This window comes from Genypterus blacodes, unplaced genomic scaffold, assembly GCF_046128005.1.
Source record: "Genypterus blacodes isolate CSIRO-AG114 ecotype Tasmania unplaced genomic scaffold, CSIRO-AGI_Gbla_v1 ptg000076l_1, whole genome shotgun sequence".
NCBI lineage: Eukaryota > Metazoa > Chordata > Actinopteri > Ophidiiformes > Ophidiidae > Genypterus > Genypterus blacodes.
This window is the reverse complement of record NW_027466885.1, coordinates 8,164,323-8,185,953: the sequence shown is the minus strand read 5'-3', so window position 1 is coordinate 8,185,953 and position 21,631 is coordinate 8,164,323. Positions and strand designations below refer to the sequence as shown.

General features: G+C 45.6%; 3 protein-coding genes across 5 annotated transcripts in view; 1 reads left to right on the top strand and 2 right to left on the bottom strand.

Annotated features, from left to right (window-relative positions):
• The window catches only part of pola1 (polymerase (DNA directed), alpha 1), a 40,002-nt gene extending 34,905 nt beyond the window's left edge, over nt 1–5,097 (bottom strand). Inside the window, exons 1-20 of the mRNA XM_076158343.1 lie at nt 4,935–5,097; nt 4,305–4,423; nt 4,123–4,219; nt 3,936–4,013; nt 3,707–3,822; nt 3,360–3,422; nt 3,177–3,275; nt 2,912–3,065; nt 2,636–2,810; nt 2,332–2,495; nt 2,117–2,229; nt 1,900–2,013; nt 1,730–1,804; nt 1,485–1,623; nt 1,237–1,391; nt 1,033–1,117; nt 861–922; nt 644–733; nt 303–419; nt 38–213 (exon numbers count right to left, since the gene is read on the bottom strand). Of these exons, the coding sequence (XP_076014458.1) occupies nt 38–213; nt 303–419; nt 644–733; nt 861–922; nt 1,033–1,117; nt 1,237–1,391; nt 1,485–1,623; nt 1,730–1,804; nt 1,900–2,013; nt 2,117–2,229; nt 2,332–2,495; nt 2,636–2,810; nt 2,912–3,065; nt 3,177–3,275; nt 3,360–3,422; nt 3,707–3,822; nt 3,936–4,013; nt 4,123–4,219; nt 4,305–4,423; nt 4,935–4,983 (2,240 nt within the window). The 5' untranslated portion in view covers nt 4,984–5,097. The remainder of the gene's footprint in view (nt 1–37; nt 214–302; nt 420–643; nt 734–860; nt 923–1,032; nt 1,118–1,236; nt 1,392–1,484; nt 1,624–1,729; nt 1,805–1,899; nt 2,014–2,116; nt 2,230–2,331; nt 2,496–2,635; nt 2,811–2,911; nt 3,066–3,176; nt 3,276–3,359; nt 3,423–3,706; nt 3,823–3,935; nt 4,014–4,122; nt 4,220–4,304; nt 4,424–4,934) is intronic.
• Nucleotides 5,098–8,089: 2,992 nt separating this feature from the next.
• LOC143006909 (choline-phosphate cytidylyltransferase B-like) lies at nt 8,090–12,814 on the top strand. The gene is made up of 8 exons (XM_076158264.1): nt 8,090–8,217; nt 9,743–9,842; nt 10,561–10,677; nt 10,762–10,913; nt 11,096–11,174; nt 11,282–11,424; nt 11,513–11,701; nt 12,146–12,814. The coding sequence occupies exons 1-8, from the start codon at nt 8,179–8,181 to the stop codon at nt 12,386–12,388; spliced, it is 1,062 nt and encodes a 353-aa protein (XP_076014379.1). The 5' UTR covers nt 8,090–8,178; the 3' UTR covers nt 12,389–12,814.
• A 1,100-nt stretch (nt 12,815–13,914) lies between these two features.
• Nucleotides 13,915–21,471, bottom strand: LOC143006859 (pyruvate dehydrogenase (acetyl-transferring) kinase isozyme 3, mitochondrial-like). Of its 3 annotated transcripts, none has more exons than XM_076158188.1 (12): nt 21,058–21,471; nt 19,263–19,404; nt 19,070–19,141; nt 18,573–18,784; nt 18,110–18,199; nt 17,652–17,729; nt 17,500–17,576; nt 17,320–17,421; nt 17,047–17,154; nt 16,855–16,968; nt 15,808–16,560; nt 13,915–15,622 (listed from the first exon to the last, which is right to left on the bottom strand). In XM_076158188.1, the coding sequence occupies exons 1-11, from the start codon at nt 21,158–21,160 to the stop codon at nt 16,411–16,413; spliced, it is 1,248 nt and encodes a 415-aa protein (XP_076014303.1). In that variant the 5' UTR covers nt 21,161–21,471; the 3' UTR covers nt 13,915–15,622; nt 15,808–16,410. The 3 variants fall into 3 exon arrangements, with proteins under 3 accessions (XP_076014303.1, XP_076014304.1, XP_076014305.1); XM_076158189.1 differs by having other exon boundaries at nt 15,814–16,560; XM_076158190.1 differs by having other exon boundaries at nt 18,600–18,784; nt 21,058–21,466.
• Between the last annotated feature and the right edge of the window lie 160 nt (nt 21,472–21,631).

Sequence of the window (21,631 nt, the reverse complement as noted above, 5' to 3'; positions counted from 1 at the left end):
TCTTGCTAAACACACAGGATATGACACAGACACACACCTGTAGAGGTTCCTGATGTTCTCCTGAGGGAATGTGACTCTCTCTGTCTTCAAGATCTGTGCAGCCAGTTCAGTCAGGTGGTAACTCTTGCAGCGAATCAGCTCCTTGGCTGAGATCTCTACGTCGCACACCAGCCGGCCACAGGTGGCGCTTTTCTCTGCAAAGGAGCCGCGGCCCTGCAAACATCCCAACACAATAAACATTAATCACAAAAACACACGTGCACATTTTGATAAACAGAATCTGTACTCGGCGCTCTTTTTACCCCTAATTTGGGCATATTGGTCCTCCTGAGGCGTCCGATCTTGGACCAGTGGGGAACTTTGCACACAGTGATTCGCTGCAGAAGCACTTCCAGGTCAAAGCCAAAGATGTCATGACCCTACAGGAAATGAAAAAGTATTAAGAGTCAGCATACTTTATTGGATCCTTCAATTTGTGCACCTGGCATAAGATGCAGCTCCATCAGCCAACACATAGCGTAATAACAATACATCACCATCAGTGGAATTCACTTCACCGCATCGTGTTTGGACATCCATCATAACACAATCTACATTCTTAAACACACCCGGTGCTGTCACCAGTCTTCATCGCTCTACTCACAACCAACACGTCGGGATCAATCTTGTGCATCTTGGCCAGGAAGAAGCCGAGCAGCGTCCTCTCCGTGGCGGCGATCTCCACCTTTCCGTTCTTAAAGGGAGAGGGTGGAATGATCAGAGGCAAAGCTTGGGCCACAATTAACTGATCAATATGTTGTTCTAAGGCATTTTGGATCATCTGCCTACTTCTACATAGCTGTGACGACATGACCACCCACCTTCTTCTTCACAGCATCTTTGAAGTCGTACGGGAAAATACAGTCGGTAGGTTTACTGACCACTGAAAAGAACGAAAATATGATGAGATCGAAATTTAATTCTATGTTTGGAGCTCGTAGTTGCTCGTCTCTTCTACTTGGTTTCTAACTAGGATACAGCCTGAGCACTCACCACAAAAATGGGTCTGGTAGGGAGGTCGAGGAGGAGCTTTGTCCATGTGGAACTCATGGTGGATGAGTGCAGCCAGAGAGACGATCTGCAGACGGAGGACATCAAAGGATCAGAGGTGATGATTTACAGGTTTGTGATTGTGTGCGTGTGTGTGTGTGAGAGAGAGAGACCCAGTATTGAAGTGAGACCCAGAAGTGTACTGACCTCATTGTGATGTGTTTTCGGGTTCTGGACAGTCTTCAGGCTGATGGACATGACCGTGACGGGTGGGGGCGACAGGTCTTTGACCAGTGTGATCAGGTCGCTCCTCAGGGCCAAAGCCTCCACCTTACACCAGCTTACTGGCTGGCCCACAAGCTCTGACACACCCACACACACACACACAGTCAAAAATGCCCCCACGTGTTTTCTGTCAACATTTCAAACACCAGACAGAAGAGCGTCCTCCTTACGTGGTGTCTTGATGTCCAGCCAGCACGGCCCTTTGATCTTCCTGCCGAGAAGGAAGTGCTCCAGGCTGGAGGTGTTGGTTCCAAATATGTGAGAGAAGGTCGCCCCCCTGAGGTCAGAGGGCAGCGCAGGGAACTCGGCCTGTGAGAACGACATTGTTTACAGCGCAGATTATATTATTGAGTCTGGACCACCTCAAGAAAAGTATGTGTGAGAAAAGTGTATGTATGCATGTGCGTCTTCTCACAGAATATCTGACTTCCAAGTATTCAGACACAGTGGGCACATCGGGGATTTCAAAAGCATAGTTCTTCTCCACTTTCTGCAGAGACAAACAGAAAAGGGTTTGCTGTTGTAAACTTTTCAGACAAACACTTTATACAAAAAGCATGAAGCCGATACAAATTTAGCACTGACCTTCGACTTGAACTTCATAATCTTGAACTTCTCAGAGATCTCGCTGAACTCCTGGTAGACGTCCATCATGCCTACGGTTGTGTCCAACACCGCTCCAGTCTTGGGGTTCACCCTCTGTGTATCCAAACAGTTCAACAATTCAAAAGACGGCACTGAGCATCACAAAAACAGACAAAAAAACAGCCATATTTACAATCAATGCCAAACCTGGTCTTACATATTCACGTGGCAGGAAGTACATGGTCCGCTCAATGTTCCTGACAGTAACGCAGCAGCTGACGAAACACTTGCCAGACTCGATCCACACCTTTCCAAACAGGTACACCACACCTGCAACACCGATTTGAAAATGTAAAAAGGTTAAGATACGTTTGGATCATGGATGGGGTTTGCTCTGTATTTTCTTCTCCAGGTGAGGTCATTGCTCCTTACCCGGTTGGCTGTATTGGTCTTCGAAGGCATCCAGCCAAAAGAAGCGGAAGACATTCTCCCCGTCTGCTCCCTGGGCCAGCGGGAGTTGGCTGGCGTCAACGAAAACCTCTGCCGGGGCCCCGCTGCCCTCGCTTTCCTCCTCTTGTCCCCATGAGCCTCTCGCCCTGAACATGAACAAAGGTTGTGAACTTCCTCCACTTCCGCTTTTACATGCTCATTTACATCACTTTGTTTAATCCTTTGTCAAACCCTTATTCAAGGATCTAAGCATGGCAGGAAACATAAAAGCGGATGAGTGACTCACAGGAGAACAGGGTCCTGAGGTTCTGATTTAGGCTCAACTTTAACATCAGCCGCTGCCCTGGATTCAGCCTCAGCATCGTCTTTAACTGCAGGTCTCGCTTCCTCCTTCTCCTCCTCAGGTTCAACCTCCATCGGCTCATCAAAGTCGACCCCATCGAGGGACAAGGTGTCGTTCACTGAGCAACACATTACAAAAGATGAGTGCTCCTGTTGTTGTGTTTATGAGACAAGGAGGCACAGTGAAGACTCAAAGCAAACAACAAAGTGTCCTTACTACCTTCCTCTTCATCCAGCTTCTCCACCTTCATCTTCCGTCCCTCCATTGGAGGGGCAGGCATGGAGGGAGGAGGCCGGGCTGATGGCCTGGGCTTGGCACCTGAAGGAACCAGCGAAGTAGCTTTGGCCTTTACAATCGCAGCTGAGGGTGACTCCTGGTAGGGATCAGACAGAATATCACACAGTTGGTTAGAAATTGGGAACCCAGAATCAATTTTGTGATATCCACCAATATGCAGACGGATACATTTGCTGGGTTTGGAAACCTTTGGCCGGGGTTTGATGGAGAATGGATTCATTGGTGATCCAGGCGTCCTCTTCTTCTTCAGAGTGACGACTGGAGGAGGGGTCAGGAGAGACGGTTTCTAAGGGGATAAGGAAAGATTTTAGAGGGAAACGCACACAACCTCAGATTAAGTCTGAATTTGGAACAGGTTAGCAGGACCAACCTCAGAGTGCAGATCCTGTAGAAGATCTCCTAGGAGGTCATCTTTGGACAGGTCCACGTCTTTCTACAGAGACAGAAATCAGACAATTGGTCTTAATGGACAAAAATAAAAGCAAACAAAAATGTACAAAAGGGTCAAATGTGTGAAAAAGAACATGCAGTGAATAGATCCACAATGAGCTGCTAAGAACGAGCAAGCCTCAAGCTGCTGGTTACACAAGTGGTGATTTAGGAGAACACACACACACACACACACACACACACACACACACACACACACACACACACACACACACACACACACACACACACACACACACACACACACACGCGCGCACACACACGCACCTCTGCAGGCTTCTTGACATTGCTGTTCATGAACAAGCTCTTAATGCTGTTGGGTTTTGCCAGTGCAGCTTTCTTCACATTTTTCTTTGAGTCTGCTTCTTTAGCTTTGGATTTCCCTGCAAAAAACAAAATGTATTCAAACCAAACATCACAAATAAAGAACCACACACCATCCTCCAATGGCATTAAATATCACATGTATTGTTTAATGTCCGAAGTGTGTGTTTACCTTTCTTGTTTTCTACTACGTCGTCATCTAAATCATCGTCAAAGATCTCTCTCCCATCCTCCACGTACCCTGTTCCATCTGAAAGACAACACAGGTACCCAGAGAGGCTGATTGAGATTCTGAGTCTAACCACCCCAACACACACACTCACACAGTGGTCTTGCAGGAGATCCAGAAGCAGACTCACCATCATCAATAATCCAGTCATCCTCTTGTCTCTCTTGTACCATCTTTGAGTACTGCTCCTCATCCACCTCCTCGTACACGCTTGTAAACTCCTCCACCTGTTGAAACACCACCACCGGTTGAGTATCGCATCTCGAGCGAGCGCGGGCGGAGGTGAACAAATTCAATTTTGGCTTTTCTTACTTCATATTTGATCTTCTCGCCCAGCTTGGCTTTCTTGATTTGCTCCAGCGCAGATTTCCTGCCCACCTTCTCCCTCTTCTCTCGTCTGGAGCGAGACTTCGCCAGACCGCAGGCATCACCTGCAGCATCGCCACACAGAGAGGACAGATGAAGGAAATGATGCTGCAGCACAGATGTGAACTATATAGAAGCTTAACACCATTTACATACATTTACATAGATCTTGGACACATTTTTTCCACACACACAAACAGTAGGACAAATGTTTACATGCCCACAGGTTTGATAAGTATAGACACACTCCAGAACGGAACACGCCATTGTTCCGTTTGCCCAAACAATCTGTATGAACTTAAATCAAAACGTAAATGGTTGCTATAAGCCGAATTCATTAGAGGAAAGAAAACAAAAGATAATAGACAACTCTGACAGCTGAAGCTCGCTTCATGATTCGACATAACTTCATATTTTGTCTGTTTTTCCCTCTCAAAGCTTTATCACACTCGGTTCATTCTACTTGGTTAATTTATTGACCTGAACTAGTACCGAGCTGTTACTGTTGGAAGTTAGCCGTTTAGCTAGCTGACCTCGTAGCGTTCCCCGTTTCCCAGAAAGGAAGACAATACTCACCCTCGTCCGGTGTGTCCATGTTTTTATCTGTGTTAGACACCGGGGCCATGAATGTAATGTTTTGTCGACTTCGATAATCGACAGACGGCGGTCAAACTGTGGCTAAAAGCGACGGCAGGTTACAACAACAGAGCTCTCCGCGCCAATTCGCCTTCCCGGGGAAAGTCATATGCAGGAAGTGACATCATAATGCTGCCGACCAATAAACTGAGGCACTATTCCCCGTCTTTCCTCAAGATGGCAGCGTTGTGTGACAAACTCAGGTCTGGATGTATATGTACAGTATACACAGTATAGATATACCGAATATTACAAAAGGGGCATGAACTTGAGTGTTTTATTTATCATTTTAGAATCACAATTACAGAAATCGGCGACAAAATTACATCAATGATAGCTGTCAGATTTGCAAAACATAAATTATAAAATGTTCAGTTGTGAGATCACCTGCAATATTTGAAACATTATGTACATGTTAATGCATCATTTATGAATATTTCAAGCAGAAAAGTTATTTGGAAGGATCTTTACATATCAAAAATACATACAAGACTTTAATAGTTTTTCCATCACTATATTAGCCGTCCCTCTTTCTATCAACTTGTATATATACAGAGGTCCACAAAGCGAGTTGATAGTGACTGTTAACTGCTAGTAGTCTATTCTGTAATCATCCAATGAATCACAACATAAAATTAAAGGCACAGGTCATGATTATTTGCTTCCTCCCCAGGCCCACAGTACACTTTGTACACTGTGCTGGCTGCATTCGGGGATGCCCTGGAAGTGATAGGTGGGAGCTATTGCCTGCTTATTCTGATGCAGCTTGTTTCCATAGTGACCTAGAGGGACTTTGAGTGCACAATAGATTCCTGTCCCAGATTGGGGCCACAGAGACACTACATTGGCCGGACAATGGAAAAACACAAAGGCTGTGTTGTCCTACATCCCCACTGCCTGATTTGGCTTTTACACCCATACATTAGTGTTTAAGCCATATGTTTGAGACTCTATAGCTTTAGTGTGTAGTTTGTGGAGCAGTGGCCACCCTATCAAATGTGTGTCTCATGATTATAATAAACAACCTGCAAACTAACATTTATATGTGAATATTCTGCAATATTGGCTAAAATGTGAATGTTGCGCCTGTGTTGTGTATTGCTGATACTTTGTAACAGAAAAAGGTCAATAACAACGTTCTGCGGCATTATACATCCCATATTAGGAGTATGGTGGATGAATGTATATAAGTCTAATGGTCCACCCGATCGACTGTACGGTCTGCTAGAAGTCTGAGCACAGTGGCTCACTGTCATGCTCTGGACAGACTGGACAGACGGGCTCTAGTCGCTCTGTTGCACTTTCCCGCTGTGAGGGACAGACATAAAGCCCCCTGTCCTGGATTCAGCAGCAAACTGCCCCGCCAGACTGGGACGAAGGAGATAAATCAATACATCCATAATTTACGTTCTTTGGTGAAAATGGTGAAACAAAGGCGAGTTAGAGCACACTACTGCAGAATGGGACCACTGAAGGTAAGACGTTCATTAAATTAAATTAAGTTAAATTGACAATTATTGGTCGTGTTGAAATTTACTTATGATGGAATTCATAAACATGAGCCTGAGACGATGATGTCAGTCAGATGTTAACTGAGATAGTAAGTTGTAGTCTAGGTTTCAATTTGGTTGAACTCTGCACTTGTACTGACTGTACTTTAAGCAACGGAGAACTTTAGTTTAGGATCCATGACACTTAACATTTGTATCCAAGTCATGAATCATCTCGTTTGCAGTATCAATGGACGTAATAACCCGCAGTCTTCAGACAAAACCGTCTCTACTTCCTTGAAAAGTGACAGACTAGGGGCATTCAAACGTCAAACAACAGGTGACGCTCAGTGCCGTTTAACCCGCGTCTCACCTATGGTACGACTCGCTTAGCCAATCCTCGTTGTTTATGTTGACGTGCTGAAGCGGCAGTTGGATTGGCCCTTACTGAAGCCGCGCTCTGATTGGTCCCTACTGAAGCTGTACTCTGATTGGACGGTTCTGAAGCGGGGCTCTGATTGGTTTTTCTCTGGCGCGCTCTCCTTCTTTGTGTCGCCATGGCGAGAGTCCACCAGCCTCGCGATCATGCAAAGATCGTGTATTGTTAAAAGAGATGACTCACTTAAAGGTCACAACACGCAGCAGGATGATGCACCGTGCGTCCTGTTCGCCTCGTGCCTCTCATGTTGTCCCTACAGACAAGACAGGGGGAGAAATCATATTACCTTGTTAATGTTTAGTGTCCATTATTAGAATCAAATAAGAATAAATGATACAATTACGAGATTACAAATGAGATATTCTAAAAGGGAAACACAATAACCATTAATGACAAATTAACAAATTCAAATGATCAAAGATATTGCTTACTACCTAAACTACACAAATAGATAACTGTTATAAGCCAAATTGTGCAGTAGTCATGTAATCCATCTCTAACCTTTACAAATGACCATTTTAGCATAGAGATAATCTTTGACTTTGACATTTCCCCCTTGAACATCAGTGACACGGACACACACATGCTCCCCAATGGAATATGTGTTTTTTATATGTTTATTATCTATTTCAGTCATTGTGGGTTGTATCCTTGTGGAGAATTTAGAATTCACTTGTAATGCTCCACTTCAACAGTGCAGCTTCCTCAAGACCACTGTCATTAAATATTAAAAGAACATGTATCTAAAATAATGGCATAATCTGTAAAAGCCCCTCTGGTAACATGACATGAGGTGACATCATTCGTGATTCTCATAGTAGTGTGTGTCAGGGATGTCATTAACTGTGACCTCATTCATTCAAGTCTCATATCGCCCATCACTAAAATGCCCTCCAAATGAACACATGCATCCAATTTTAGAAGTATACGATAACATAGCGCACAAATGTCATCTTTGTTGTTTTCTTTGCACAGAAACTCAAATATACAGTAATGTGGGCAGAGTGAGAGCTCATCCCTGCCTTGTCCTCTTTACAGTAATGGATCTAAGATGGGGTGGGGTGGGGGGGGGGGGGGGGGGGGGGGGGGGGGGGTGTAGGAGGAGAAGAGGGAAGGACAGATTGAGAGACAGTGTGGGCGGGGGGGAGCAGAGGAAGGAGAAAGAGACGGGGCGGTGAGGAGAGGAGCATCGTCTCACTGATGCTGAGTCACACACGGAGGCACCACAGCCGCATCCCATAAGTCTTTGGGAATAATGGAGGAGCTTGAACACACCTGCCCCCATCCGTGGACGGTAGGGCGTATGTGTGTTTTTGTTTCTGCATGCATAACACCTTACAGTGTGTGTGTGTGTGTGTGTGTGGCATGTGAGCACAAGAGGGAGGCAGAGGAAGACAAAGGGGGTTTTGTGTTACGAAACAGCACCTGCTGTGCCATGTGCCTCTGTGAGGATGTCCATTATGAGTGGACAGAGTGAGTGTGTCTCAGTGTGGACACGGGGCAGCACAACATGGACGTCCTGCTGTGGGGATGCTACTGACACCAGGGCAGAGGAAAGAGCTGCTGAAGCACCTTCTCCTCTGCCTCCCTCTTTCTGTCTATCATGCCTCCTCCTCCTCGCTCATCCCGAGGTTTCTCTGAGGACCAATCCCGTCTCACCGTTTGTTTTGTTCTCAATTTCGCACCGTTTTACCAATTTCTGCCTTAATCCCGTCTTCATACCAGTTGTTTGCTCGAATCAGATCGCGCTCAGGCCTCAGATGCCGCCGTCAGTCTATAAGCTTCACCATCTGGTCCGTGCCTGTAAAAGCCTCTATGTCCAGTCTTGCTTGCCGAGGGATTCGTGGGTGATGAAGATGCTGAACAGCAACATCATGGTACATGCAGGGTCTTTACAGCATGGATGCGTCCTTTCGAATTACAATGAGTGCAAAGTAGAAGAAGCAAGACGAATAAGTTTGAGGTGTCGATCTCACCCTCTTCTTCCTCTTTCAGCTCTTTCTCGTGTGTTTTTTAGGAATTCAAATGCACGATGTCAGACAGATTAGCTCACGTCTGGCTTCACACACACTCCTAAATAAATGGTGGAGTATGTCAGCAGGCTTCTTTCCTTCTCCCCTGCAGCAGCTATAATGTTACACGTAACCTTCAGATACATCAAAGGCCACGTCACATGGTTTTCTTCACCTTTGAGTCTCATTTCCCAAACGCAGCTGCAGATTTGTTGTTTTCCTTGCCGCTCGCCTCTTCGTGTCCTCAGAGACGTAATCTGCCGCTTTCCTTCGTCCTCATTTACACACTCCCACACCTTTCTGGGCTCAAGTGACTCACTTTGACCGGTGTGAATGAGATTTGGTGAAGTGTGTTTTCAGGTGTACAGATCTACACTGAGAGAAATCTGCGTCTCTGTCTCTGTCTCTTTCTCTCTGTCTCTGTCTCTGTCTCTGTCTTGTTTCTTCATTCAGTCCCACTTGTTGGCTCCGGGTTGCTTAGTTTGGATGTGAAATTAAGTGTGTGAATTATCAAGTGAGTCATCAAGAACGCCTCCATCTTTATCTTCCTTCACATTTTGGTTAAATCCTGGGAGGCGTTCAACATGTCGATATCAACTCTGCCCGTTTCGTACAAAAACAATGTCTGCACTCTCTCTCTCGCTCTCTCTCTCTCACACACACACACACACACACACACACACACACACACACACACACAGAGCAAGAGATCAATAACACTCTGTCCATCTACAATAAGAGGCAGACATCAGCTTGCTCAAGATCTTAATGGATGTCTCTCTCTCTTTCTCTCTCCTTCTCTCCCAGACACTAACAGAGCCTGCTATCTTTGCCCCAGAGACCAGTTGTGATTGTCGAGCCCCCCATGAGAAACTCACCATTGCCCAGGCCTGCAGAGGCACCCCAGGTAGACCACCACCTCCCCCTCCCCCTCCTCCTCCTTCCCCTTTCATCCTCCCATCACCTGTATCATCCCTCTTCACCCCTCCGTCTCCTCTCACCTTCCATCCACAGCATCATTACCAATACTATTACCTCACACTATGATTACTCCTATTACCAATCTACTGCTGTACTTGATCCTTTACTATTATTGCTATACATTCTAATATTAATGGTACTGCTAATGTTACTCTGACTGCTGATCCAGTATGAATGCAATTACCACTTACCACCCTTTGCTTCTATACTGCTCTTGCATAAATGAAATAAGCAACTAAACAAACATTTGAACAAAGACAGCATGGAGTGTAGAGATCAGCATTATCAGTTATGTGTGTGTGTGTGTGCTGCAGGGATGAGTGTGAGGTGTGTGTAGGCCCAAGTAGTCCTGGTATGACTAGTGATACTGTTACTATTAATACGACTACCACTACTATGCTGCTTCTACTATTTCCATGAACATTACAAGTGATAATAATATGTATATGCAGTAACACTACAGTAGATGTGGTGTGATTAAGAATATTCTAAATGTTTTATGTTAATTATTAATGTCTGAACAGAAACTTTGATATTTCTCTCTCTTGCCGTCTGTAATGTGGAAAGTCTTCTGCAATCACTCACACATACATTGGAACTCTTGTCTAGTTGTGATTGTGTTGTTGTGTTTGCTGTGTTACCAGTGGACCGTCCAGTCAGAGTCTACGCAGACGGGATCTTTGACCTGTTCCACTCCGGGCACGCTCGGGCCCTGATGCAAGCCAAGAACCTCTTCCCCAACACCTACCTCATAGTGGGAGGTAGGACAGGACACACACAGACGCACTCACACACACACACACATAGAAAGCCACAGCAGACAGGTATTTTGTGCCTTTGATCAGTGTGCAGTGATGAGCTGACCCATAAGTACAAAGGCTTCACGGTCATGACGGAGATCGAACGCTATGAGGCCCTCAGACACTGCCGCTATGTGGACGAGGTTTTGAGAGACGCTCCCTGGACCCTCACACCTGAATTCCTTGAGAAACACAAGGTGAGTGTGTGTGTATTTGTGTCATGTATCTATACGTTTGTGTGTGTTTGGACGGCATGTTGCTTAACGACTAAAACCTTTGATTTCCTTTCGAGTCTGCACAGTTGAACTAAAGCGCCTATACCTTCATGTTTGACGAAGTGTTTTTGCCACACAGTTTGTGTCCTTTGGTTGTTTCTTAGATCGACTTTGTGGCTCATGACGACATCCCGTACTCCTCAGCAGGAACTGAGGACGTCTATAAACACATCAAGGAGGCAGGTGTGTGTGGGAATGTGTGTAACACTCTTGGATGGGTTTGGGATACGTTTCCTGAAATACATACAGGTGATTTGTATGTTTTGTGTGTGTGTGTGTGTGTGTGCCAGGGATGTTTGTGCCCACACAGCGGACAGAGGGAATCTCAACCTCTGACATCATTACCAGAATTGTCAGAGACTACGATGTCTACGCCCGACGCAACCTCCAGCGCGGCTACACGGCCAAAGAGCTCAACGTCAGCTACATCAACGTAAGAACAAAGGACACACTCATACATACACAGCCATTATCTGTCATATTCCTGGACAGTACAAATACAAGCCTTTTGAACCCGTCAGGAGAAGAAGTACCGGCTGCAGAACCAAGTGGACCGCATGAAGGAGAAGGTTCGCACGGTGGAGGAGAAGAGCAAACACTTTGTGTATCGCGTGGAGGAGAAGAGCCACGACCTCATCCAGAAGTGGGAGGAGAAGTCCAGAGAGTTTATAGGCAACTTCCTGGAACTCTTTGGACCTGATGGCACTTGGGTGAGCACAACATTAGCTTAACAATACAATCAATAGTTTAAGTAAGTATTGTATTGATTATTGATCAGTTTAAGGGGGCACAACCAGGACGGCCTTCTGTCCTCTTTCGTCCCTTTTACAGTAAAATGCATCATTGTGTCCGGAAACACAATCATGTTTGACGAGAAAATCAGTTTGAATTGATCTGCTACTTTAAAAACATGTATTTTCTGGTGAGAGTCAATATAATAGAGAACAAGGAGCCTCATGTTGACCCACAGCTGCTGTTGGTCCCAAGATCTCTGTCCGTGGTGCTGAAACCTCAACGCATGCAACAGCTGTATTTCCTCCTGTATCAATATATTCTGCTGCATTTGTGTGTTATATTCTCTCCAACCTTAAGTCTTTATATGGGATTCTGTGGGATTTTGCTGTCCTGACATTCGGTCTCTCCGTCCTGCACAGAAACAGGTTTTTCAGGAGCGCAGCGGACGGATGCTGTCCTACGCGATGTCTCCCAGAGAGTCCCCCTGCAACAGTCCTCCCCGCGAACTGTCCCCGCTGCGCTCGCCCTCGCCTCCGTCCCCGTCCCCATCCCTGTCCCCGCCCACCCGCTGGCACAGCGCGCGGCCCTCGCCCCCGACCTCCCCCAAGGGGGCGTCGGCCTCCATCAGCAGCATGAGCGAAGGAGACGATGACGAGAAGTAGATGGGACTGCAAGACTCACACACACAAACACACAAATACACGCACGCGCACAACACTTCACTGCCTGAAAACTGATCACATGAACACACACTCACGTTCCTCCTACAAACAATGGCAGCACCTCAAGGCACTTGCAAAAACTGCAAGACAGACGAGGGATATCGGGGTCGAATTCTGCGCTGCGGATGTAAGAAGCCATCACAGTCTCTGTTGTCTGGGCAACCAAGGAAGGAAGGAGAGGACAGGCCGTGACTACTAGCTGGAGAGGCCCTATGAAGTGAATATAGGGGCCTTGTTACGGGTTCATGCACCATCAGAAGGTCCAGAATCTTTGTATTGTCCAGTGCAAATAGAGACTGTCTAACAGCGTGCTCATATCAACATCATCTCATTGTTTTTTCAACTTTTGCTTCATTTTGCAGTATTTTTAAAATCCCAGGACTCCCAGTTTTCATGTCATCTCACAGCTACAATGCACACTGTAGACTCAATAGTAAACAGAACACAACAGAGCATCATCGCAGCGTTCAGATCTGTCTACATGGCGACACCTAAACCTCTCTGTCAACTTAAGAGCAACTGGATTCTGTCATCACTGTGTCCTATTTGTGCGAATTTTCTACTGCTAAGCAATGACGTTCCCATTCTCAAAACACACAGAGACAAGCCAGAAGATTCATCGAAATTCCCCGTGAAAAGGATGCAAATGCTTGTGTGGCAGCATAGTGACTTTAGGGTTTTGTTAATAAGTTGCATGTTTTGACAGGATAGTCGCCCAGAGGTGAGCTGTAGGTCAAGAGGGCCCCTAGTGTCATACCCAGAGTCTTAGATTGATCCCTCCTGTATGTTAAATGGCCCCTAAAAGCATTTTCCTCTTCAAATATTCGATTCTTGAATGTAAATTTGTATTCACGCGATACACAAACACACCTATGCTTCATTGCATCACATATTCTCTCTCTCTCACAGGATCACATACCGTAGTGGATTTTAACCCTATAGATGGCAGCCGTGAACATTCTTTGACATGTTTCTCCCATTTAACTTCTCGTTTCATCGCGATTCACCCTGCGGAATATGATGTCAGCAAAAATCAAACCCGGGCAACTCGGAGAAGGTGAGCGTTTCTTTTCTCTAAGAATCTGTTGATACTTGAACTATACAGTCGGTACGACTCAAAGACTCCACGTTAGACTCCTTCAGAACCAGAGCATCATCCAAAATGTTCCCTTTGCTTTGTTTGTATGTAATGACGTTTAGATGTCCAATCAGAGCAGATCATTAACCCAACACACCCACCATATAGAATATCTTAATGCAATGTAGAGACCTTACTGTCCTGTACACACACTTCGTTAATCTGCACTATATGTACAAATTTAGGGAATGTGTTTCTCCTTGTTTTTTTTTTAAAGTTTACTGTTCAGGCTTGATATGTAAATAAAATGTATAGCTGACTGTGAATTAAGAGTTGGGAGGCAAAATCATTGAAGTCCACACGGACAATGTCGTCATACACACACACACAACAGCAATTTGTCTTTATTGCCACATTTTTGACAACAGCTTTGATCTCATGCTGGATCACTTTTGTTATTACACTGCTTTGTTTGTTTGTTTGTTTGTTTGTCCTCTGGTGTGAAGGAGAATAGATCAATCACACACACCAGCAGCTACATAGACCTACACATTGTTCATACGTATATGCACAACTTCAAGGTTGACTCAGAATACTAAAGGTGGCTTCTAAATCAGATACACTTCACCATGAAACACTGAAGAAATGTCAAATGTGATCACAGTCCCTGTCAAAAAACATCTTTCCCTTTTATTTCCATCCATTTTTGTTCATATTATACCATATATAAAGTTGGATTCAGGGAAGTCACAGGTTAGGTCTGTACCAAAATAAAAGCCCTCTTCACTGAGCAGGTATGACAAGCAGGTTTACCAAGGCAATCGGCAGTGATGAAACCTTACGGTGCAGCTATAAATGCAAAGGACAATCAGGATTGTTTCCACGCCAACGGGAAAGTCTTCATGTATACTCGTTTCGTTTCACGTCACTCGTAGCTGCAGGAGACGAGAAAAAGGAAAGTCACTTCACATCACTGAGACTAAACGGGAATGTGGACTCAAGGTTTGGTCAGGGTTCAGGTTTGGACCACGATTCATGGTCTTGAATTTAAACTGCTCTACAAAGGCTTGACATGATTGTATAAAATCATATATAAGGGGGGAAAAGTGCATCCAAGACGTTTATATTATTTTATATATACATTAATGTGCCCAAAAGTTGACAATCTGACACAGGAGAATTCCAACACCCAGAGATGGTTTGGAATCTAAACCATCTAAACGTTAGAAGGTTTAGACCCACAGTGACCGCTGCTGGTGTGTCGGAACAGTCCAATCTGTGTGTGCATGTGTTGCTGCGCTTCTTAAAGATTCTATAAATAAAGAAGAATGGAGTGTACAATTCACACACATTTAAGAAATAATCAAAGGAAAAATATTCAACAGATCATAAAAACAAGATTTGTTAGTTGAAAAACAGCCAAGGATCGAATAAAGAACATTTCCTTTCCTTTTACCCAAAGAGCATCAGTGCATGTCAAACACACACACACACACGCTTTGTTCAAACAGCAATCCAAGCTGTGCGAGTGTATCCAGTCTGTACCACCCGGAGCAATGGAATATGGTGCAATAGTGCAAACAGAATGTATTGGCAGTACGGGTGCAGATCTTCCTCGTTAAATTAAATTGTTAAATCGTAATCAAATAACAATCACGGTGGTGGTGAGCAAGCGACATGGAGTCCTAAAGACGCAGCTTTGGTCCTTAAATACCTCAGCTCTCCATCCTGGGTGGGCAGGGACAGAACGGGGAACAGGACTGAGAACTTAAGCTTTTAATTAGTCTTAAATTACGGTGCAGGGCTGGCTAAATACATGTGTGTGTGTGTGTGGGAGGGTGTGTGTGTGTGTGTGTGTGTGTGTGTGTGTGTGTGTGTGTGTGTGTGTGTGTGTGTGTGTGTGGTTGGTTTGTTTGGAGTGGAGTAGCTTTAAGTGCCAGGGGTCTCTGTGTAATGAATAGCAGTCGAGGCAAATGTTGTAAATGTAAAGTTTGGAATACAATCTAATGTAGAAAAATGTGATGATTCTCTAAGTAAGGCCTTCGTCCTCTCCTCTCTCATTGAATAAATATATTGGCTTGTATATCTTTAAAAAACTAACACACACGCGCACGCGCATACACACGCACACGCACACGCACGTGCTCACACACACACACACACACACACACACACACACACACACACACACACACACACACACACACACACACACACACACACACACACACACACACACACACACACACACACACACACACACACACACACACACACACACACACACACACACACACACACACACACACACACACACACACACGATCCCGTTTTGTTTTCCCTGCTTAAATAGAGTAATTTCTATGCCAACGACACACTAGCCTGTGACTGGGACAAAAGCGTCTCCCGAGAGAAGGAAATGACATCATTCCAACATGCTCATCGCCCAAAACTTCTCCTCTGGACTCTGTGGAGGGAGGAAAAGAAACAGAACATATGACGCAAAACACACACACATATGCAGCAGTGCGTGTGGCCTCGTTCAACCAGAGGCGGAGGCGGGAATTGAGATCAATTGAGGGCGATTGGAATGATAAATCTGGGAAAGGGGATCCGTGTCCAAGTCTTCCTGGGGAGAATCAAACGGCGACGCCACAACAACCAAAGCGCTGGTGAAGCTCGTTGCCACTGGGTGGAGACGTGAGTGAAGTAAATCCAGCAATCCTTCCTTTAAAAAATGGGAATGTCAAAATTAAACGGGATCCTACAGTCGGCTGTGTTTTTACCCAGAGTGCAACGCTTCACCAGGCATGCACCAGGCCAGAGCGCGCGTGCATTCCGGTGCCTGCGTAAAGCGGCTGGCTGGCAAGGGGGAGGGGCAGAGTTATCTTTTGGCTTTGTATTTGGACTTGGTGGCATCGCGCGGCTCTTTACTGGGATTGCTCCAGTCATCTGCCTCTGGGCTGGTCGTGTAGTGCCGCCACGCCGACTTGTTGAAGACGGGCAGCCGCTCGAAGGACTCGCTGGACAGGGCCTGGGGGGGTGGGGGGGGGTGGGGGGGGGGGGGGAGAACACAAACACACACACACACACACAGATAGAATGTTGGATAAGTACCTAACTTATTGCACTTCTACTCTAGCTCTAGTTATGCTCTTAGCTTGGTTTAGGAAGGAAATGCGCTTACGATTTCTTGTGACCTGAAGTTGTTTTATCTACCTTTGTTGAACACAATTATTGTAAGTCGCTTTGGATAAAAGCATCTGCCAAATGACCGTAATGTAATGTAATGTAATGTAATGTAATGGATAATATGTTGCTTTCGGACCTTCAGATAGATGACGGCGTCGGTGCCCACGCCCTCCATGGAGTAGAGCTTCAGATCCCCCTGGAAGTAACGGGCGTAGAGCCTGGATATGGGCAGACCGTAGCCAAAACCGGCCTAGGGGGGCAGAACCAGAGAGTTTAATTAAGATAAAAATGAAGACTTGGTTTGACGTGTGTGTGTGTGTGTGTGTACCAGTGGGACGGAGCCCGGCTCCAGGCTCGGTGTCGGAGCCGTGGAGTACATGTAGTTAAACAGGCGGTCGATCTTCCTCAGAGGAACTCCTCCTCCTCTGTCACTGATCTGCAGAGAGAGAGCGAGAGAGAGCGAGAGAGAGCGAGAGCGAGAGAGAGCGAGAGCGAGAGCGAGAGAGAGAGAGAGAGTGAGCAACGGGGAAGAGAAGGAAGAGACAGAGGGGAGAGGGAGATGCTGTGTGTGTGTGTTTGTGTGTGTGTGTGTTTGTAATACCTTTATGGAGAGATCCTCATTACCCAGAGTGACTTTGGCTTTCACCGGTGGCAGCCCCCCTTTGCTGTCCTCATGCAGCTCCACGGTCGCCCGCATGGAGTTCTACGAACACACAGAGCTCATTAACTTCACCACCTTACACTCCAATTACATTTACGCACTCTGGCTCGCACCGCTTACCTTAAAGAGCTCAAACAGCATGTGGAACAGGTGGGAGGGCACGTACACCACCTGGATGGGCTTTTCCGGGGCTTTGGCTGCGACGGGGACGAGAGCGTGAGAAAGACGGCAAACTCTGAACCGGAAGCTACAGAAACCAAATCGTCTCTTACCGTTGAACTCCTCGATCTTAAGCTCGGGAGCAGCCAAGTAGTACTTCTCACACAGCATCTTGGCCATGTCGTAGGCATCTAACAGGGGGAGGCCCAGATAACACGAGTCAGCGCAGGACACACACGCTGAATCAGGCCTTTGTTATGTTTAGATTCCTGTTCACTGTTGGCTTCTGCTCATGTCTGGGTCACTGAGAGTGCAGCTCATGACACTTCACATACTTGGCTACCAAACTGTGACCGCAAGTGTGATTATGCGAACATGTCACTTCAGCACAGATGATCGTGGTTTGGTTTGATTTTGTGTCACTGTTCACACATAAGAGTTGTAATCTGAAACACATCTGACCTCATTCCTTAAAGAGTGGTGCAAATATTTGGTGCATGAAAGCGAAAAGTGTCAAATGCAACATCATTCCAGATTTCAACAAATGGCTTATTTTGCTTGTTGAACTCACCGCTGACAACTTCGGCCACGCTGCAGGCGGGGTCGATGCTGCCGATGTGTTTGGGGTGCGCTGGGTTTGTGTCGTTACCAAACAGCAGAGCTGCACAAAAGCACCAAGAAACAAAGAATACAATGTATTCAATGCAAAAGCAGAGACAAATCAGTGCCCAAAAACATCCTACAAAGCTTCAGCAGCAGACTGGGAGGCCAACAGGGACAGAAAGACATCCTAGAGTTTGAGACATCGAGCGACACGGTCGAATTTGACCTCCAGCTCCATCTCGCAAAAATAGCAACACTTAACATGCACGTGTCTAAATACTACCCAGCTGCCAACGACCGCTTAGGAGACAGAGAACCCGAGCTATAAACAAAGTAACGGAGCAAGAGAAACACTGACAGCGCCCGGTAATCTGAAAGCAAACTGCACACCATTACATCAGCAGGATATTTGTTTTAAAAAGGCCACAAACTGTTTGTCGGGGTCGAACTTGACGCACTGTGCTGGTTGATGAGCATGCGGAAGGAGATGCGGTTGGTGTAGAAGCGGTCGAGGAAATATTGGATGTTGCTGTTGCTGAAGGGGTCGAAGCCGAACTTCTCCTTGTACTCGATGACGCCCTGAGCCATGGTGGGCACCACGTCGTTGTGCCTGTTGCGGATCTCAATCAGGAGCTCCAGGAACCTGGAACAGGAAGCGACAAATGCTTTTAATCTTAAGGGAAATGCTGATATAAAATGTTATTTGATTTAACCGTTGGTCTGCAGAGCACAAAACAGACTCTGCTATCTGAATTCCTATCTGAGTTTTATTAGTCATGCACGGCTGTTTACATTCATGGGCATTGTTAGAGTGTAAACACACACTATTGCCTGTACAGTCAGCAGATCTGTGTGTACTAAGGGGATTACTTAAGATGAGACATAAAGCCACTATACCTACTAGTACTACTACTCCTCCATCACTCACTCGTTCAGTACGTTGGGATCGTCCGGCTTCCGGTTCTCGTAATCCAGCAGCTCCACAAAGCTCTGCATGTACCTTTATAAATCAATCACAGGTCAAAGGGCAACTTTCACCTTTCACGCCCACACGCTAATAAACCTCATCTCCTGGCGTTCGGCCGTGTGGGCGGCCGCCCTGCGAGGTAGCTTTTCCTTACCATTTCTGCACCAGGCGGATGGAGGGCTGGCTGAGGAGCTGGTTGGGCAGTAGGCCGACCTCTCGCATGGTGTTGGCCAGACGCACCGGCAGCTCCTTGCGCAGGAACATGTATGACGTCTTCTCGCACGCATTCTCCCGGCCTGAGGGGAAAAAGAGGTTCTGCTGTGTTTGATGTTAACAGATTCTTCTTTACTATGGGAGTGAGCTTTTCCTACCAAGAAATACAGCAGGTCCAGGGTTGATCTATTTACTCACTATGCCGAGACAATACGGCTTGTGAATTCCAAAACAAACTATCTGCAACTATACTGATCCTCCAATTAGAGAATGTTTATAATGAATCATCATCATCGACTTCAATTCTAGAAAGTGATTTGTATAATTGAAAAACAACATTTTATACGATAACTAACAAACCAAAGGAGCGGAGGAGTTAGGTTTACTGCTTTTCCAGCTTTTGTTCGAACAGTCTATGGAACAGTCTATGGAAGAGGGAACAGAGAGAGTGAGCTAACTGAGTTAGTCCTACACACACATGCTGTAAATGTTACGTATGTGAGCCATCTCAGCAACCTTACATTGATGAAAATACACAATAAAAGGTCAGTTTATCCCAAACTCTTCCTTTCTTTATCCATCAAACACAACATTCAATGCTGACAAATTCTACAATCCAGCTCTTGCTTGCTGTCCATATGGAGATCAAAAAGAAATAATGTGATCCGTTTCAGAGCCTGGCTGCACCGTATCAAAGGAAGAAAACATTCCAAATGCACTGTAGCATGCACACACACACACACACACACACACACACACACACACACACACACACACACACACACACACACACACACACACACACACACACACACACACACACACACACACACACACACACACACACACACGGCAGACAAGTGGCAGTGTTTGGGGTAAAGAATCACACAATCTCCATGTTATTGTAAAACAACACTTTGGTTTTAAGGTAGCAAAAATGTTTCAGGTAACTTGTTGCCCTGGGGAATGAGGTCGGCCTAGGGTATGTGCGTTTGTGTGCTGCTGTGTGAGGGCCTTTGTGCGACTCCGGGGCTGTAAAAGAGATCTGGGAGGTTTGTAAAAGAGGATCTGCCAAACAGAGAGGAAGTGTGATGTCATGTGAGCTCAAATGAAAAGTCTTGAGTCAGCAAGGTGAAGGGAGAACATCAAACTTTAAAATGGGGCAATCTTTGAGACCCCCAGCCCCTGAATCAGCCCCAGAATGAGGCACGCTGCTGATCTGGCAGTATAAGAGGCAGAGGATGACGATGATAGAGGCGCCGCAACACTGCAACTCTCTTACATGAGGTACAACCAAAGTGTGTTTCTAAATTAAACTACTACCACATCATGATCAGAGGAGTTTGACTAGACACAGCTCAGGAAATGACTAGTAAACTGAACTGCGTTTGCTTTTTCATGCTTTATTTGCTGCCCACCGGTTGATCCAGTTTGTCTTTCGTTCATACTGTAAACAAAACTATAACAAAGAGCAGTGATCCAAAGCACAGCGTGGTACTGTGTGTTCCTTTACAGACCACATGGGAAAACGTGACCATTTCCACATCAGATAATAACAAAGTCTCGTGTTTCAGATCAGCTTGTAGTAGAGTTGACCTATTAATAACTGACACGTGACACATCAAACACACATAAATATGAAGCTAAACGACGACATAACGAGGCCTTTTGTCCTCAGTCATATTGTGCATTCTGATGGTGTCAGTTTGGTCTCAGGTTTACCGAGGATGACTTACCAAAATCCAGAAACTGCTTGATGGAGAGCGGCGACGGGGAGAATCTGGAGTAATACTCGATTTTGGGGGTTGCGTTTTTCAGAAGACACATGAAGATTCTCATGTTGAAAGTTTAATGATGAACCGGATCTGACCGTGAGAATGACAGTCAATAACAAGCCGATCGCCTCATCCAGTAACGATGGCAGACAGACGCGTTCAGGTCTCCCGTCGTCCACATTTACCCCTGTCTAGAGGTCCGACGATGTAATATAGGTCCAAACGGTAACATGACATCATATTAACAATATCGTCTCACACCGGGGCTTCCTGGAGGAACATGATTGCACGCAGATCTGCGCATAAATGTCAAGACGGTCGAAAGAAAATACGGTTTTCCGGTCTGGGTTTTCAAAATAATCTATGGTTGCCTGTCGAACTGTCAAACAACGAAATTGGACACTCGAATTGATTTTATAATTCTACATTAATATGCTAAGCGTTGTATATTTGCCTATTGTAAAATTGTTTTTCATCTGTTCTGATATTGATCTAGGTGTAATTGTAATGACTCACTGATGACATTTTTCATTGT